Source organism: Lepidochelys kempii, chromosome 9 (genome assembly GCF_965140265.1).
Source record: "Lepidochelys kempii isolate rLepKem1 chromosome 9, rLepKem1.hap2, whole genome shotgun sequence".
Lineage (NCBI taxonomy): Eukaryota > Metazoa > Chordata > Testudines > Cheloniidae > Lepidochelys > Lepidochelys kempii.
Window position 1 is genome coordinate 58,684,803 of NC_133264.1, and position 19,923 is coordinate 58,704,725.

At 49.0% G+C, this 19,923-nt stretch overlaps 1 protein-coding gene across 4 annotated transcripts in view; it reads right to left on the reverse strand.

The window, feature by feature from the left end:
• DGKK (diacylglycerol kinase kappa) overlaps window positions 1-19,923 on the reverse strand; it is a 158,581-nt gene that overhangs the window by 61,803 nt on the left and 76,855 nt on the right. For all 4 annotated transcript variants that reach the window (XM_073360585.1, XM_073360586.1, XM_073360584.1 and 1 more), the window contains exons 3-4: window positions 5,487-5,597; window positions 951-1,031 (exon numbers count right to left, since the gene is read on the reverse strand). In XM_073360585.1, the coding sequence (XP_073216686.1) occupies window positions 951-1,031; window positions 5,487-5,597 (192 nt within the window). The remainder of the gene's footprint in view (window positions 1-950; window positions 1,032-5,486; window positions 5,598-19,923) is intronic.

Below are 19,923 nucleotides of genomic sequence, written 5' to 3' on the forward strand. Positions count from 1 at the left end.
ACCCTGTGTGTGTGAGAGAGAGATGCGCATTTCCCCTTTAAGTAGGTTGACTCCGCTCTAAGTACATTGCCTTTTTAAGTAGATCAGCAAGTTGAGACAGCAGCTGCTGCCAGCAAGCTCCCTCTGTCCTGAGCCCTGTTGTGTCCTTCCCTCCCCCCCACTCTATGGAAATGGGGTAAGTGAGGGGCAGGAGCAGGGGGACACTATGACATTAGACCCCTGCTTCCTCCTCGGCCCCGCCACACACACAGCCAGCAGGAGGCTCCCGGGAGCAGCTCCAAGGCAGAGGGGCAGGAGCAGCACACGGCAGTTGGGGGAGGGACAGCTGAACTGCCGGCAATTGATAACCTGCTGGGCGGCTGCCGCACAGGGAACTTAGGGGAGCAGGGAGCTGATGTGGGGCTGCCGGTCCACCCTGGTTCCAAGCCCCCACTAGCTTGCTCCAACGGACTGCTCTTCCTGCAAGCAGTGGACAAAACAGGCGGCTGCCAAACCATATTATAAGGGAGCATTGCACAACTTTAAACGAGCATGTTCCCTAATTGATCAGCAACATAACAAAACAACATTAACCGGGATGACTTTAAGTGAGGAGTTCCTGTAATTAATTTATTGTATCAGGAATTAAATGACCACATGCTGCAGGATAACTTTGCCCATCCTCCACTACCTGGAGATGATCCCTCCTATGGGACCCCCATGCTCGGGAGTACCCAGAGCATACCCCTTAAGTACAGTCTGACACTTGGTTTTGTGGGGGCGAGGGGGAAAGGCCTGTTGTGAAGGGCAGCAGCCCTTCTCGGCTCCCTCCCCCATCCTTGACACACAAGGATAACCACAGGCAGATTGTGATGCAAAGCCCACTGAAGCCAAGGCGAGTATTTCCACTGACTTCAATGGGTGCTGGACCAGGACTGCTGCAGTGCAATGTGTGAAGTACTGTCCCTTACCGTGAAGCTGTTGTTAATGTTCTTGGTGCTGGTCTCTGCCACGCTGGCGTCGGACAGGTCCACTTCATCGAAAATCAATGACTGGGGAGGCATGAGGGAAAGGGTGATATAGCAGAGACACCAGCAATGAGACAGCCTCAGCCTTCAGCCCAGTAACTGAACCCATGGAGCCTAGCTCTGCCCAGGCAGTGGAGGGAGATCCTGAGACCCATAGGCTAGGGAGACTTGCTTCACCTTAGCACCTTGGGCACTGATGGAGGGAGAAGGGCTCGCCTGATGATCCATGGGACCCCCAAAGCAGCCAGAAGAGCAGGCTCAGGCTGCAAGGCTGTCCCTGCCTTTGCTCCCACTGCCAGAGGGGGAGATCTGGGTGGGTGGCAATCTGTCCTGCTGCCAAAAAGGGGGTAGGGTTGGATCATGAGGGACTAGTGTTCACAGGCTGCAGGATGCTCCAAGGGGCCACTTGTTCTGCTTCTGCTCAAGCTGCAGGAGGGCCAGACCCAGGCCTGGTGAAAGTGGGATCACACTGGCCTACACCTGGCCTGCATTTGGGCTGTGGAGTCTATGTAAGGGAAAGTTCTACCCGGGCAGGCCAGTACGGTGGACCACATTTCTAAGAGTGGCCGGCCAGTGGCAGTGCCTTGAAACCTAGCCACCCTGATGGGGGCATCTGGGTATCTACAGAACTGGGCACCCAAAACAACTGGCCATTGTGGACCATATAGCCTGCTTGGGCTCAGCCAGCACAACTCCACAAAGCGAGCCACTCTGTGTCAGAGCACAGCTCAGGGAATATTAATTAACTATTAGGTTACGGTGACCTGGTGGACACAATTTCCTTGACCTTCCATGTAAGGGTGAGGACCCACATGAGACTCTGTGAAGGAACATAAGTAGCCCATGGGAACGGCTTACAATGGATTCAAACCTGGTCAAAGCAATTGGAACCAGGGAGTCCAGTGAATGGATATTCCTCAAGATGGCAGAGGCTCCTGGAGTGACCTACAGGGGATGGGACAGGGACAGATTCCCTAAGCTTTTATTCGCCATCTGGAGAAGCAGGTTGGCATGAGGGGATGCCATCCATCAATGACAATAAACTGGTCTCATCAGTAAGATCCAGATGATGATAAAGCTCACCCTTCCTTGGGGCTGTTGGTCTCTAGATCACAGAGTAAGGGGCAGCAGAATAAGGATGACAGACTTCACAAAAGCAGACTAAAACTCAGAGAAGTGATAGGTGAGGTCCCATGGGAAGAAAATTTAAGGGGAAAGGGAGTTCAGGAGAGCTGGCAGTTTCTCAGAGAGACATTATTAAAAGTGCAACAGCAAACTATCCTGGTGCAAAGGAAAGATAGGAAGAATAATAAGAGGCCAATACGGTCAGAGGCCATCAGGAGCTCTTTAGTGACACGAACATAAAAAAGGAATCCTACAAAAAGTGTAAGCATGGACAAATTGCTAAAGATGAGTACAAGAGAATAGGGCAAGCTTGTAGGGACAAAATCAGAAAGGCTAAGGCACAAAATGAGTTACACCTAGCAAGGGACATAAAAGGCAATAAGAAGAGGTTCTTTAAATATATCAGGAGCAAGAGAAAGACAGAGAAAAGTGCAGGTCCTCTATTTAGCAATGAAGGGGACCTAATAACTCAAGAAAGCTGAGGTGTTTAATGCCTATTTTGCTTCAGTCATCACTAAAAAGGTTGATTGTGACCAGAGACTTAACACAATTAATATTAGCAAGGAAGAAGAAACACAAGCCAAAATATGTTACAGAAAATTTAGCTAAGTTGGATGTATTCAAATAAGCAGGGCCTGATTAAATTCATCCTAGGGTGCTTAAGGAATTAGCTGAGGCAATTTCAGAACCATTAGCAATTATCTTTGAAAACTCCTGGAGGACAGGTGAGGTCTCAAAGGACTGGAGAAGAGCAAATATAGAACCTGTCTTTAAAAAGAGGAACAAAGAGGACCCAGGGAATTATAGACCAGTCAGCCTAACTTTGATAGCAGGAAAGATACTAGAACAAATGATTAAACAATCAGTTTGTAAGCACCAGGAGGATAATAGGGTTATAAGGAATAGCCACCATGGATTTGTCAAGAACAAATCATGCCAAACCAACCTAATTTTCTTTCTTGTTTTCAGTAAGGCTTTTGACACAGTCCCACAATATTCTCATTAGCAAACGAGGGAAATGTGATTTAGCTGAAATTACAAAAAGGTGGGAGCAAGATTGGTTGAGAGACCATACTCAAATGGCAGTTATCAGCGGTTCGCTGTCACACTGGGAGGGTGTATCTAGTTGGGTTCCATAAGGGTCTGTACTGGGTCTGGTACTATTCAATATTTTCACTAATATGTTGGATAACAGAGCAGAGGGTATGCTTATAAGATTTGCAGATGACACCAAGATGGGAGGGGTTGCAAGCACCTTGGAGAACAGGATTAGAATTCAGAACTACCTTGGCAAATGGGAGAATTGGTCTGAAATCATCAGGATGAAACTGAATAAAGACAAGTGCAAAGTACTACACATATGAAAGAATAAAAATAAAATGCACAACTACAAATGGGGAACACTATCTAGGTGGCAATACTGGTGAAAAGAATCTGGGGATTAGAATGGATCACAAATTGAATATGAGTCAACAATGTGGTGCAGTTGCAGAAAAAGGCTAATATCATTCTGGGGTGCATTATTGTTGTCTGAAGGACACGGGAGGGAACTGTCCCACTCCTGTGTGGGGGAGGGATAGCTCAGTGGTTTGAGCACTGGCCTGCTAAACCCAGGGTTGTGAGTTCAATCCTTGAGGGGGCCATTTAGGGATCTGGGGCAAAAATTGGGGATTGGTCCTGCTTTGAGCAGGGGGTTGGACTAGATGACCTCCTCAGGTCCCTTCCAACCCTGATATTCTATGATTCACTCTACTCGGCGCTGGAGAACTGCATCCAGTTCTGAGTGCCACACTTTAAGAAAGATGTGGACAAATCGGGGAGGGGAGCAACAAAAAATGATAAGTTTTCAAAACCTGCCCTCTGAGGAAAGCCTGGGCATGTTCAGTCTTGAGAACAGAAGACTGAAGTGGGGACTGATCCCAGTGTTCAGATACATTCAGGGCTGTTCTAAAGAGGATGGTGATCCATTATTCTTCACATTCACTGAAGGTAGGACAAGAAGTAATCAATTTAATCTCCAGCAAGGGAGATTTAGATTAGATATTAGGAAAAGATTTCTAACTCCAAAGACATTTAAGATCTGGAACAGGCATCCAAGGGAAGTTGTGGTCCCCGTCATTGGAGGTTTTTAAGACCAGGTTGGACAAACACCTGTCAGGGCTGGTCTAGATTACAGGGTGCTGCCTCAGCACCTGATGCTCTCTCGAGGTCCCTCCCAGCACTATGATTTACAACAGGCCAATCTGGGCGTCAATAACATTCCCTAGCAGAGAGAAAGGGCCAAGTCAGTCACCATCCAGACTCGCAGAGGACATGCTGGGAGGCCTCTTGCTGAAGATATTTAGGGTGGGCTTCTCAAATACCCAGATCCTCAAAGGTATTGAAGTGCCTAAGTCCTATGGAAATCCATGAGGAACTGGGCCTTCCCATCAGCCTAACTCTGCTCTCATTGACTCAACTGGGATCAAAGTTAGGGCTTGTGAAACTCCCCCTCCTTACAAGCAAGACTGAGCAAAGTCCTGGAGGACACACTACAGGGAATGCTCCTTCCCCTCTCTGAATCCTCTGTCTTTCGGAGCCATCTTCTCTGTCCAGGGGAGACCCCTCCTGGGCACTAGAGAGGTCAGGAAATCACTGCTTGCTTGGTGCGCTGCACGCTCCTCTCCAATGGGTTGGTGAGTGATTGCCTGTTCCTGAGATGGGACCCAGCATTCCTGGCAGGGGCTGGCTGCCTTGCGGGGCTCTGCCAATGGGGACTGCATTCTGGCAATGTGTAGTAATAACTCAGAGTGCTGGGGTCTGAAGACAGAGTGAACCAATTAACAAGCCAGCTGTCCGTTTCAGGAGCTGGCTCACTCAGGTGCGTATACCTGTGTGCGCGCGCATGCCGGGGGAGGGAAATACCTGAGGTCAGTGGTTTATTAGCTCAGACAGGGTTGCCCTGATTGGGTAGTCAGGGTAGCACTAGCTCCCAAGGGTGGGGGAGAAGAGATCCCCCAGATTAGGCTGCTGCTCATCCCAGATAAATGGGGTAGACCCAGATCCAATGCCGTGTGGACAAAGGGAGGGCAAAGGGGAAGGCCAAGCCCCAGCAGCCTGTGGGCGGATGAGAGACCGAATGCGTGACAGGCCCCTCTGTGCCCCATCCCCATCCGTTGGGGGCAAATCTGCTGCCGCACTGGCTAGACAGCTTTAGCTCAAGCTGTAGCAGCTCATGCTTAGAGCTCCTCAAGTCTTCTGCTGAATCCCCGGGGCATGAGCCATGGCAGCCATCACACTGGCGATGCCCTGGGGCTTAAGGGAGCCTCCTCCCAAAGCTTCCCCAATGCCCAGGGGCTGCTGGGTTTATCCTACCTTGGAGTCCTTGGCATAATACAGTGTCCGGCCCCGCAGCTTAAAGTATCGCCTCTTCCACCTCTGGAAGGAGCTCGTCTGCTTCAGTAACAGCCCCTCCTTCACGCTCTTCTGCAAAGAGTCACAGGAACCCAATGAGCCTTCGCACCCCAACCCACAGCTGGCCAAAGGAACCCAAGGCCTTAACCCCTTGCATGCCAGGGCCTGGGCCATGTACAGACTGTTCCAAGGCAGAGCCTGGCACGAGCCAGCAAACCCATGAGATGCAGCCATGAAAGCACAGGGTATAGCAGGGAGAAGGGGTAACATACTAAAGAGGGCAGTGATCTGTCAGTTCATGCCCACATACGGAGCATGGCGTAACTCAGTGTAGCACAATCAAGGTCACTGGGTTTACACCCATTTCCACCAGCTGAGGATCTGGCCCATTTAATGACCTGGGATCTTAAAGAGACAGCACATTTCAGACACTTTCAAACCCAACCTGAGCCAAGTGCATGGGCTCAGGAGGGGGGCACCTTCCTGAGACAGAGAATGTATGTGTGTGGCCCCTTGGTTTTGGCATGGAGGAGGCCAGTGCAGGGAGTATGGGTCTGGCAAAGTGGAGGACCACACAGGAAGATTTTTCAACCCTCCATCTTTGATGCAAACCACTTTCAGTAACAGAAAATGCACTTTGGATACAGCAGGGAGAGGCTGGGTGGGAGGGCAGGTGGTCCCACATACAGAGGATGCTTGAATTATGTGTGTTTTTAAATGCATTGGGACATTAAGGATTCAGTTAGTTAACTGTGCCATTCATGCCAGGATAAACAACCATGCAGACAAAAGCAGAGACACCCCAGGCACTCTGTGGCTGAGACCCACTTTGCAGACCCACTTGTCAATCACTGATTTACAGATTCCAAGGCCAGAAGGGCCCATTGTGATCATCCAGTTGGACCCCCCCTGTACCACACAGGCCAGAGAACTGCCCCACAATGATTCCTGGAGCAGAGCTTTTAGACCAATTTCCAGTCAGGATTGAAAACTTGTCAGCCAGAGCGAATCCCCCATGACCCTCAGTAAATTGTTCCAATCTCAGCGTTAAAGATCACCCTCCCCTGAGAATAAGACCAATGTTAAGGTTTTCCATTTCCCCAGGGAGGGACTCATTTCTTTCACACACTCCCTGAGCTTTCAGTCTGTCTGTTAGATTTGCATGACTAAACCCATTGAGCCCAGTTCCCATCTTCCTCCCTCCAGGGTAAAGCAGGAATAAAGCCGGGAAGACAATGGGATGACACGGGTGTCAAAAAAGAGACAATCAGGACCCTCTTTTTTCTGCTCCATGCTTGGCCTGGCAGCATGCAAAGCCCAGAGGCAAACTGGGCCAACATGCTACATACTCTGTTAGCCCGCTTTGCTGGTATGGTCCTGGGTCTGGTCCTGAGTCAGGAAAGCCCATGCTAAGCCCACACTTAAATGCTTTCCTGGAAATGAATGGACTCAAGCATGTGCTTAAGGGCTTTCCTGAATCAGGACCTCTGTACTTACACAAGGCTAACGGAGTCCAACACACATCTGGATTGGAATGGGTAGAATCCAAGCCCCATAATGACACGAGACTAGTGTGGAGCAGTGCAGACTGTGATACAGATAGGGTTGCCAGGAGTCCAGTTTTCGACCGGAATGCCCGGTTGAAAAGGGATCTTGGGGGCTCCGGTCAGCACTGCCAACTGAACCGTTAAAAGTCCAGTTGGCGGCGCAGTGGGGGCCCATGGCTGCCTGCCTGCCCTAGCGTCGCACGGCTCCTGGAAGCAGCTGACAGGTCCTTGCAACTCCAAGGCACATGGGCAGCCATGGGAGCACACTGCCCCCACCCCGAGTGCCGGCTCTGCAGCTCCCATTGGCTGGGAACCACAACCAATGGGAGCTGCGGGGGTGGAGCCTGCGGGCACTAGGGCAGCACTGTGCAGCCCTCCTGGCCGCCCATGTGCCTAGGGGCTGCAGAGACCTGGCAGTTGCTTCCTGGGAGCCTCGTAAGTGCTGCCGGGACCCTGCACCCCTCCCACCCCAGCCCCATGCCCTGATCCTGAGCCCCCTCCTACACGCCTACCCCCTGCTCTGGCCTGGAGTCCCCTCCCACACCCAAACTCCCTCCCGGACCTCACACCCTGCACCCCAATCCCCTGCCCCAGCCCTGAGCCCCTCCCACACCACTAACCCCTCATCCTCGCCCCACACCCAAGCCCACATCCCCAGCCAGAGTCCTCATTCCCCCTCCTCCACCCCAAGCTCCTGCCCCAGCCTGGTGAGAGTGGGAGAGAGCAAGAGACAGAGGGAGGGGGGTGGAGCGAGCGGGGGCAGGGCCTTGGCGAAGGGGTGGGATGGTGTGGGGGGAAGAGGTGTTCGGTTTTGTGCTATTAGAAAGTTGGCAACCCTACATACAGAACAGACCCCACAGAGCCCCTTAGAGAGGCAGGATGGCCCAGTGCTTAGGGCACTAGCCTGGGACCCAGGAGACTTGGATTAAATTCCCTGCTCTGCCACAGCCTCCATGTGTGACCTGTGACCGTGCACAGGTCTCTCTGGGCCTAGTTCCAGCTGTGCAGTGGGGAGAGTGGCCCTGCTCTGCCTCACACAATGGAGATGGAGAGGCACTGGTAAGGGGGGCCAGATAATACCAGAGCTAGAGACCCACTATGGGAGAATACTAGGCTTGCTGCCATTTTCTGCAGCCCAAAGAAAACCACCTTTTTCCCTCTGAAAGCACAAAGGCTTTGTGAAATGAAGGCACCTACTTGCTGCAAGTCACTTCATAAGCCCATTTACTCCTCAGAGACAAAAAGGCAACCAATGTCCACAATGCAGAGGGGGCTGGTCTGACAGTAAAACACAAGAATCAAGCCTCCAATCTATTAACTAGTCAGACCTACCCACTTTGTATCTGCCCTAGATACCAAAATCTTCCATTGTTGTTTGTAGTGCTGTTGGAGCTGTGCTGGTCCCAGGCTATCAGAGAGGGAGGGGGAGAGTAATAGCTTTTATTGTACCAACCTAGAAGAGAAGGAAGGAACTCAGAATTACATCACACCTGCCTCTTCTTGTATGGAGCTCAGCCCATGACTTCTGTATTTGAGATCAATCATGTTGGCTCAGTAATGGAAAAGTTCCATTCCTTTGGTGAATCATTTATTTTATTTGCTGTTGCATAGTTCCAGTTCTTTGTTGTTAACTACATCAAATCAGATTTCCACTGAGACTGCAGCTGTACTAGCAGCCTGTGATCAGCCAAGCCCCCTGCAAACTCCTGAAATTGCTTTTGTAAAAGTTTAGAATTTCTGTACAGTCCCTTGTTGTGCGAAATGTCTGTTGTGTTTCAAACAAAGGCCTCCTGCTCAGCGCAAACAGCAGCATCCTTATGGCACTTGGATGAAAATGCAGAGACTCAATCCACTGAGTGTCTTTGGGAAGCCAGGCTATCAATCCTATGGTATCAGTCAATCAACCAGGAGGCTGATGGCAGGGTGGAAAACATTTTGAACTTCCCCCATGTGCTATGTAAGGTGCTACTTCTTTCTTCAAGAAGGTTTCAACAGTGTGCTCACTGCACAGAAAGCAAATGCTGGAGTTGATTGCTTCTGTGAAGGTCTCTCATCTCTTTCATTTTATTTTCTCTGAGCAAAATGGCAGAGATCCTCTCATACTATACTCTGCATTTTGGGGTGCTCTCTTCAGTAACCTAGACACAATGTAGAGCAGGTTTATTTGCAGCTGTACAATCAGCGTTTAGCAGCAATGCATTTTCCCCTGAATGGATACTATCATCGGGTCATTTCTCATGTCTGATCAGTCATCTTGCATGAACATGCTGATCCTCTTAGTGCTTCCTTCAGTTTTTCCCCTTTTTTTCTTCATTTGCAGCATCTGAGTCTGGAAGTTTAAATCTGTCTGGTCTGGAGGAGTTTATTTAGAGCAAAGTGCTTCAAACACTTCATTACATTGCTCATTTTGTGTGACACTGAAGGGGGAATTAATGCAAAAGAAGGTCACAACTTTAGTCTCAGGTTTTTGTCTTGATCTTTTTAGTGGTACAATCACCACTCAACAAGGGCTCAGTGGTGCACCATGCCATGTCGGGGAGCAAGAGGAACACAAGGAGACGTTGATTCCCTTGTATAAGCTATCCACGGCACTGGACCCTGCTTCTGCTGGGCTGCTGCCATTCTCCCTTCTGTGCAGATGGATTTAGAAGTGGGTGGAGCATGGTGGCCAAGCAAAGATTGCTGCCTGCCACCATGGAGCAATGACTAGGCAATAACGCTCTGGGTATGCTCTGGAGACCCCTTCCTCTGGCTGCATGGCACAGTTACTGCCCTTCTCAAGTGATCTGGGCCCTGGTTTGGGTATCAAAGCCTGTGGGCTGGCCTGCGTACAGACTTACACAGTTTCACTAAAGGGAGATTGAACTGATTTAGCTAAATTGCATCCGATGAAGTGAACTGTAGCTCATGAAAGCTTATGCTCAAATAAATTGGTTAGTCGCTAAGGTGCCACAAGTACTCCTTTTCTTTTTGCGAATACAGACTAACATGGCTGTTACTCTGAAACCAGTTTATCATTGTGGCTACATTTCGATGGGACAACGGCAATGAAAATGTGTCACTTACAACAGTGCTTCTCAAGCTATCTGATGTGGGGGACCAGCAATTTTTTTTTCCAATGTGTGCGCAGACCAGCAGCCGATGGCTCGCGGACCGGCACCAGTCCGCAGACCACCACTTTGAGTAGCACTGACTTACAGGATCATCAGCGTTCTTCTCCAATGCCTCAATAGGCAATTTCATTCTGTGTTACCATTGATCTCCAAGAAGCTGAAGGAGCCAATTTTCTGTATCATGCACATGAACCCCTTTCTATCTCGCTGCTTAACGACTCTTGACAGTGTTTCTATTGATCTAGATTGAAGAATGACTGATTTTTACTCCTTCAGTATGTTCACGGGCTTGTTTCCACTCCCCAGTCACCGACGACTCCGGACAATTGGATAGCTTGCTAACAGGCAGAGCTCGGACCTTTACCCTCTCTTCGCACCTCGTGTAGCTTTTTAGAATGCTTTCCATTTCCACTCACACATTGCAGTGAGAGCCAAACATCCAGAGTATCAAACATCTTCATATTATGGTCAGGTGAATAGCTCAGAATGACACACAAATTCAACAAGTCGGGGAAAATTGACCCTCCCCTCCTCCAACTCCTCACCACCACCAAAACAAAACCAAAAATACCAATACTGCCTTTTTTTCCTGGATACAATCAAATTAGTTTCATGCAGATTTCATAAGTACACAGGATCAACATGGCACAGTACACACCTGTAACTACACCAGGCTGATACTGCACAACACAGATTCTTCAGCTAAACCCAATGGATGTAGCACCAGCACCAAATGACTGACATGGCGTCATGGGCCTTAGTCTTTGGAACAGCACTGTGTCCTGCTGTTCCAGGGTCCCAGCCCCAGACACACCAATGGCACCCAGCCCCCGAGGCAGAGCACCATTCCTGACAGCATCCAGGATCCCATCTGACACCAGTGCTGATGGCCCACAGCAAAGACGGACTAGCTGCTCTAACTCTGCATTTCTTAATATTGCCCACCTGCAAAGCCCACAAGGAACACCAAAGTTCAGCTGCACCTCCTTGTCCCAGTCCACACAGGGGGTATAACAGACAGCAAAGAAGCCCCCAGACAGGTGGGAGGAGGATCACAGGAGGGGTTGTGAGGGAGGCCTCCATCATAGATGGAGCGAGTGCTAAATGAGGACAGGCACATGTCATTTGCATAGGGTCACAGCCTGTGGTGCTCTGGTTTGGAGGTCACTTAATCTTCCTATTCCATAAAACCATTTGCAGTTCCTCCCCTCCCCCCATGACTTTGGGTGAGGACAAAACCCATCAACTGCCGGTTTTCATTATTGCAGAATGAAGCAAACAAGCGATCGCTACCTGCCTGTCAAGAAATAGTCAAATCCCAGCATTCATTAGGGTTAGGTAAATTTTTCTTTTTAGTGAAATATTTATGTAAACTTTTATCCAGATAAAATGCAGCCCACAGGCTCCCAGGAAGTTGGCCCTCTGCATGGCAAATGCTGGATGCTCTTAAATTAAAGTGTTCCACATGACAAACATAGGACCATAATGTTGAATGCAAAGAGCTGCCTATGATTCACCTTCTGGTGCCTAGATTTCACGGCAATGCCTCAAGAAAACCAGAACCCCTTCATCAGCTCTAGGCACAGTAGATGCCCAGGTTGGGGCTGTGGACTTAGCACAACACACGAGGTTTGCAAAGAGGTGGAGTGAGGATCAGGATTTTCCAGATAACATTGCAGTTGTGCTTTGCCTCTCAGCTGTCCCCAAGTTTGCTATAACACCTTACCTTTGTTCTTTCTCGGGCAGGCACCAGCCCTGCTACCCTTTCCAAAACATAAACAAGGAAACTTGGAGTTTAAATCTGTCTTAAGAGGACCCCTTGTGAAGGGGTAGTACTGAAATGTGCTGCCAGGTGGGGAAAGCGGGGCAAACCTCCCCAGGATTCGAAACACTGCAGAAAATTCACACTGCTGGTTCGCTAAAAAGGAATTGATACCCAAATAGCTCCTGTTTCAAGGGGACTCTGCAAATGCTCTTATTCCACTACTGAACAGAGTTGCCAGTAGAGGGAGCATAAGATAACACTCAAAAATATCCCCAGAGCTGTGCTGCCCATATGGACCATGCATATGACAACAGGAATATAAAATAAGCATACAATTTGTATCATGTTCTCCAACAGGGAAGCTGCAAAGCCTCTCAGTGAAGCCCTGGTTTAGATGCTGAATGCTCCAATTAATCAGGTTATGCATGAGGGTATTCACCACATAAATAAGTTTCAATATGGTTTTATTATTATTATTGTTTTCTGCTCTGTGCAATCCTTCAGGTTAAAGACATCTCAGGATACAGCATTGTGTGAGAACACAGGTACGAGGAGAGCCATGCAGCTGCATGTATTGCCAACAGGCTCAGCAAAGGCTCCAAAACAATGAGTTAGGCCCCAAAATCAAGAGATTGCAATAAAATCATGAGATTTGTAAAATAATATACATTGTGTTCTTTTTATTTGCTTTTTGAGACTTTAAGGAGCACTTGGATCATGTTTTTAAGCTTTTTTCTGTAACCAGGAGGGCCAGAAACTTTCAATTGAAAAAAATCCCACACAGGATTCCAGGACCAGGGGCTTTAGGAAAAAGCATCAAACATTTAAAGAGTGGGAAACACTGCCTCTGGGATGTTTTCATTTAACCGGGAAGTATCTGAGATTTTTTTGAGGGGGAGGAAGGAAGAGGAAACACACACACTTTGCATTTCTTTCTGTTATGAGCCTTTATTAGCCAGGGGTCATTAGCCATTTTATCCCTGCATCTTGCTTTTAAGGAATAGAAGGGGGAAATGATCTCTGAAAACAGGTAAGAGCAGAAGTGGAGGGATGGGAAACGTCACTTTTGAGCTTCTAAGAGGCTGCAAGGTGACATACAACAAAACTAACCACTGCAAGTGACTGGGCATACTGCCCCTTTAAACAAAGAGCCCTCACGATGAGAACTTTCCAAAGACTCTTGCTTTCTTTGCTCTTATTTCCTGGTGTGCCAGGCAGTTATTAACGTTGTACTTCTGTTTTTTGCCTCCTGATATAAACAGGTTCCTTCTTTCTAGTGAAGCAGCTGCACTAATCAGAGCAATGCTAACATCTCCCCTTTGCTGAAGCATCTAGACTGGCTGGCATTGCTTGTTCCTTCATTTGCACCTTGAAAGGTTCGAGCAATAGTGGACTAATCAATAGCCCACTCTCTCTGGACTTATCAGCCTTCCAGTTATCTGCTCCAGTCTGATGGCCTATTAAAATAATGGCCCTGCCCTGCCCCCCTCGCTCCTTGCAGCGGAATATGATTCACTCAGACAGAAGCGCTAGCAGAGAATTAAATCTGGCCTCCAGTACCAGAAGGAAGGGGTACATGGGGTAGAAAGAAGCAGCAATCTTGTCTCATCTTAACAGCAGCATCTGCCTCCCTTTTCACTGGTGCAATCACCTGCTCTGTGGGGTGCAGTGATGAGTGAGGGAAACATTCAGATAGTTCAATTTCCCATTGACAGCTCTGGTGAGGTCACTGCGAATCTCACACTACATAGTAAAAAGAAAAGGAGGACTTGTGGCACCTTAGAGACTAACCAATTTATTAGAGCATAAGCTTTCGTGAGCTACAGCTCACTTCTTCAGATGCATATCGTGGAAACTGCAGCAGGCTTTATATATACACAGAGAATATGAAACAATACCTATTCCCACCCCACTGTCCTGCTGGTAATAGCTTATCTAAAGTGATTTCCAGCACAAATCCAGGTTTTCTCACCCTCCACCCCCCCACACAAATTCACTCTCCTGCTGGTGATAGCCCATCCAAAGTGATAACTCTTTACACAATGTGCATGACAATTAAGCTGGGCTATTTCCTGCATAAATCCAGGTTCTCACATCCCCCCCACCCCCATACACACACAAACTCACTCTCCTGCTGGTAATAGCTCATCCAAACTGACCACTCTTCAAGTTAAAATCCAAGTTAAACCAGAACATCTGGGGGGGGGGGGGGGTAGGAAAAAACAAGAGGAAACAGGCTACCTTGCATAATGACTTAGCCACTCCAAGTCTCTATTTAAGCCTAAATTAATAGTATCCAATTTGCAAATGAATTCCAATTCAGCAGTTTCTCGCTGGAGTCTGGATTTGAAGTTTTTTTGTTTTAAGATAGCGACCTTCATGTCTGTGATCGCGTGACCAGAGAGATTGAAGTGTTCTCCGACTGGTTTATGAATGTTATAATTCTTGACATCTGATTTGTGTCCATTTATTCTTTTACGTAGAGACTGTCCAGTTTGACCAATGTACATGGCAGAGGGGCATTGCTGGCACATGATGGCATATATCACATTGGTGGATGTGCAGGTGAACGAGCCTCTGATAGTGTGGCTGATGTTATTAGGCCCTGTGATGGTGTCCCCTGAATAGATATGTGGGCACAGTTGGCAACGGGCTTTGTTGCAAGGATAAGTTCCTGGGTTAGTGGTTCTGTTGTGTGGTATGTGGTTGTTGGTGAGTATTTGCTTCAGGTTGCGGGGCTGTCTGTAGGCAAGGACTGGCCTGTCTCCCAAGATTTGTGAGAGTGTTGGGTCATCCTTTAGGATAGGTTGTAGATCCTTAATAATGCGTTGGAGGGGTTTTAGTTGGGGGCTGAAGGTGACGGCTAGTGGCATTCTGTTATTTTCTTTGTTAGGCCTGTCCTGTAGTAGGTAACTTCTGGGAACTCTTCTGGCTCTATCAATCTGTTTCTTTACTTCTGCAGGTGGGTATTGTAGTTGTAAGAAAGCTTGACAGAGATCTTGTAGGTGTTTGTCTCTGTCTGAGGGGTTGGAGCAAATGCGGTTGTATCGCAGAGCTTGGCTGTAGACGATGGATCGTGTGGTGTGGTCAGGGTGAAAGCTGGAGGCATGCAGGTAGGAATAGCGGTCAGTAGGTTTCCGGTATAGGGTGGTGTTTATGTGACCATTGTTTATTAGCACTGTAGTGTCCAGGAAGTGGATCTCTTGTGTGGACTGGACCAGGCTGAGGTTGGTGGTGGGATGGAAATTGTTGAAATCATGGTGGAATTCCTCAAGGGCTTCTTTTCCATGGGTCCAGATGATGAAGATGTCATCAATATAGCGCAAGTAGAGTAGGGGCTTTAGGGGACGAGAGCTGAGGAAGCGTTGTTCTAAATCAGCCATAAAAATGTTGGCATACTGTGGGGCCATGCGGGTACCCATAGCAGTGCCGCTGATCTGAAGGTATACATTGTCCCCAAATGTGAAGTAGTTATGGGTAAGGACAAAGTCAGGCCCAGCTGCTGAACCAGGTTCTTCCTGATGAATCTCAGCTTCCATTTACAAAGAAAAGTCAAGTTGCATGTTCTCCTGGGAACGTGATCCCCAAACCTTCCAATACTAGAGGCCAAGTGAAGAGAACCCAAAACTTCACTGTTGTAAATCTCCTGGTTTTTATGCCAATCTCGTGAGGGGCTGGGGAGGGGAGGCTGGGGGCAGGGCAGGCCTGAGAGTCACATGGGCAGGCGAGGCGGGCTCCCCACTGAAGAGCCTTCCAATGCTGAACACCACATTGAGTCAGTTGGAGTCAGGAACTGACTGGCTCAGTGCCCACACAGGCATCTGAATGACGTGGCCAGATGTTCGAAAGATCTCAGCATCCAGCACCAGTACACCTTGAGAGCCTGCCTGGGGTAATTCTGGCCATGTCACTAAGGCCAGGTCTCTGCTACACACCCACTTTGGTATAACTAAAAAGTTATACTCCCCGTCTCCCGATGACATAGCTACAGCCTCTCGCAGAGACGGAATTATCATCTCCCATGGGCTTAGAGCATCTTCAACAGAAGCGTTACAGTAGCACAGCTGCACCGATGCAAGTTCGCAGTGTGGTCCTGCCCTTAGGCTCCTGCGTGAGGGCTAAGAGCTTTGGAAACCTGACCCGTGCTGAGCAGACAAGGGATGCTGAGCGATGCCGTCCTGCTGGAGAAGAAGCCGACTCCCAGCAGCAGCTGTGAGCTGTGATGAGGGTGTTGAGCCCCAGGTGCAGAGCTCCACAAGGCCACTGTCTGTGCTCTCAGCAGAGACGCAGCCCCGAGGATCCTCAAACTGTTTGGATGAAACGAAACCCTCCTCCAGTACAATGTTCTTAAAATACCTGATACTGTGGGAGCCTGGGCAGAGCTCAGGCAGCTTCTCCTGGCTGCCCTTTGAATGCTGCTGCTGTTTGCCTGGCACCCAGCCATGTTGCCCCTCCTCATTCTCCATGGCCAGGCTGAGTGGAGGGACCTGGCAAGAAAGGCCAACACTACCCCTTCCTAGCAAGGGCCTGATTAGAAGCAAAGGCACTCTCTCTCTTCAGGAGCTAGCACAGGGGTGGGCAAACTATGGCCTGTGAGCCGTTTTAAGCCGGCCCTCGAGCTTCAGCTGGGGAGCAGGGTCGTGGGCCATACCACGCAGCTCAGCCCAGCTCCAGCGCTCCAGTCAGGGCGGTGGGCCACACCACGCAGCTCGGCCCCGCTTCAGCCAGGGCGCAGGGTCAGGGCCGCTCTGGTGCTCCAGTCAGCGTACTGGGTTGCGGGCTGCACCACGCAGCTCCTGGAAGCTGCGGCATGGCCCTGCGCCAGCTCCTATGTACTCCAGTGACCCCCTCCGGCGCTCCAATGGAAGCTGGAGAGGGATGCCTGTGGATGGGTCAGCGTGCAGAAACGCCTGGCCGCGCCTCAGCGTAGGAGCTGGAGAGGGACATGCCATAGCTTCCAGGAGCCACTTGAGGTAAGCACTGCTCGGAGCCTGCATCCCTGAGCCTCTCCCCACACCCCAACCTCCTGCCCCAGCCCTGATCTCCCTCCCACTCTCCAAACCCCTTGATCCCAGCCCGGAGCACCCTCCTGCACCCCAAACCTCTCATTTTTTCTGAGGTAACACTTATCATCAAAAGCTTCAAGCTTCTCCAAGGGCCCTTTATAGATAAGAACTCCTGGCTCCATTGTCAATTAGGAGGCTCCAACGGCCTTTGAAATTAATTTGCTGAGGTACATTTAGTTCAGAAAAGGAATTCACTGATGTGGAGCATGATCTGTCTTGTCCCAGCAGCTGGAGGACCGGGCGGTTTAGTTCAGCATTATTTGTTTCTGAGTAGAATCAGATCTTCAATTAGACATGTAATTGATCTGTGGAACTTACTGCTGCAGGATATTGCTGAGGCAATCATCTGATTAAAGGTCTACAGACTCTTTTTATCATCTTATATAAACAGGAACAGCAGCTGCGATTACAATTTCCCGGGGACAATTATCGGGGCTTTTGATCTTGATGCTTCACGGTACAGCTGATCATCTAGTAGGGTCAGAAAGGCATTTTCATCTACAGCGCAGTAATGCACTAGTAGGTAAATTATGAAGGTTTCTCTGAAGCATCTACATTGGCCATTGTCAAAGACAAGAAACCGACTAGATGGACCGGTCTGTTCAGTATGGCCATTCAAGTTCCTATTAGTTGAGACGGGCCATACCACACGGCTCAGCCCAACTAAAGGAAACGCAACTAACGGGAATTTTCTCATGCTCCCTTCCTGGATATCTATGGACATTATTCCACCCACTAGCCCTTTCACTGACTGGAACAGCTGAGTGTGCAGCATGTGACTCCCATGCTCATGGGTTGTTCTGGAAGAGGTAAATGCAAATAGCCTGCATTTAGTTCCAACAACACTCAATGGGATCCCGAGAAGGACATGGGTCTCAGAGCTTGGGCTGCAGCCCAGGCTCAAACATCTCCACCGCAATTAACCCATGCCCCATGAGCCTGATTCAGGGGACAGCCACAGGTGTTTAATTGCAGTGTAGACATGCCTATATGCCCTCTCCCAAGACAGGGAGCTTGCTCTCTACCAGAGACATCACCCTCTTCCAGAGCAAGCCACTCACTCCTACTCAGTGCTGATGAATCCTGGATGTTGGGTGGGCATTCAGTCCTTTAAAATGGGGAGCATATTATTTATGTTGGTATCCCAGTCATGCCTACGGCTCCACTGCACTAGCTGATGTACAAACACACAAAATAACACAAAGAAATAGTCCCTGCCCCAGAGAGCCTACGTATAAGACGTGCAACAAGCGCTGGATGCAACAGACCAGGGTAGGAGTGTGTAGAGGGTGCCATAAGGAAACATTAAGCAAATACTGGCCCACGATCCCAGCTTCAAAGTGCTGGGATTATCATCTCCATTTCCAGATCAGAAAATGGAAGCATGGCGTGGTGAAATGTAATCGGCCCACAGAGAGGAGTAAAATCCTGAACCAGGGATGGAAATCAGGAGTTCCCAGCACCCACACTTGTCCCCAGGCCACTAGACCGCACTTCCCTCCAAAAACAACGTAGTCCAGGGGTTCTCAAACTTCATTGCCTCGCGACCTCCTTCTAACAACAAAAAATAGAAGACGACCCCAGGAAGGGGGACTGAAGCCTGAGCCCAGGGGCTTCAGCCCCATGCAGTGGGCTTTGGGCTTCAGCTTGGCTCCAGGCTTTGGCTTCAGCCCTGGGCCCCAGAAAGCCTAAGCCAGTCCTGACAACCCCATTAAAATGGGGTCATGACCCACTTAGGGATCCCGACCCACAGTTTGAGATCCACTGAGTGTAATCTAACAGTATTTACCTACTGCACAGCAGTGTTTGTGAGGTTTCATTAATCAGTGTTCGCAAAGTACTCAGCAGATTAAAGGGGTTGCAGAAGTGTACAGAATGGCTATTGTCACCCACTGATATTTGATTGGTATTTAATCAGATGCAATAACAACCCTATGCAATTCTTGCCTTCAATTAACCAGGACAGTAATTATGTCAGATAGCAGTAAATAATTAAATACATATTTAGTGAGGATTAATTACTACTGCGTAAATTACTGGCGTACAAGAAGTGGTGCACAGTGTATGGCTTTAACAGGAGCAGCAGGGCGATGGCATTTTGCTGGCCTGGTTGCAGCTCATGCTGATGTTTGACAGGAGATCTTAATTGATGAGAATGTCAGCACTCGAGGGAGCACTTTAAAGAGCCATACACCACTCTTTTCACATTCTCTCCCTCTTGAGAACTCCTGCTGCAGGTACCTCACTGAAGAGCGACACACTAACATGACACAGGACATCTCTTGCAACATTTTGTCTTCCCGGACAAAGTCACTGCAATCTGACATGATGACATTTGCATTATGACATCAGCAGGTTCTCTGGCCCATGCTCTGCAAGAGGTCAGTCGAGAACAGACTGTCCCACCTGGCCTGAAATCTAGTAATCTAAGTAGTGATGCAAAGATTACCGTGTCCCAAAGAGATATCTTCACCACTAGGGAACACTGTCCAGGCTCCAGGACTGAGCCATGAGTGCCCTTTACATGTCAGGATATAGAATGCTCTTCCAGTGCTGCATACAGCAGCTTAAAGTTCTGTTTCAAACTGACAATCAGAGTGTGAGCAAGACTTAGAGCTTTCAGGATGAAGTGAGTCTGATCTCAGAATCCCCAGCTTGCAGAACTGTACCCGGGTTTCATTTTTTCTTGCACTAGGAATGCCTAAATTTTTCCCAGTCCGGTCGAGGGCCGCAATGACAGCTTGCCTAGACCATAATGGCTGACCCTAATCTGCAAAGCACAGAGTGCCTGTCATAGCAGGGCTCCAACTCTGAACTGGGGCTTCTAGGTGCTACCGCAACACAAACAATGGAGCAGACTGCATCGCAAGTGCCCTTTGATACCACAGTGGAGCCTGCAGGTCTCAC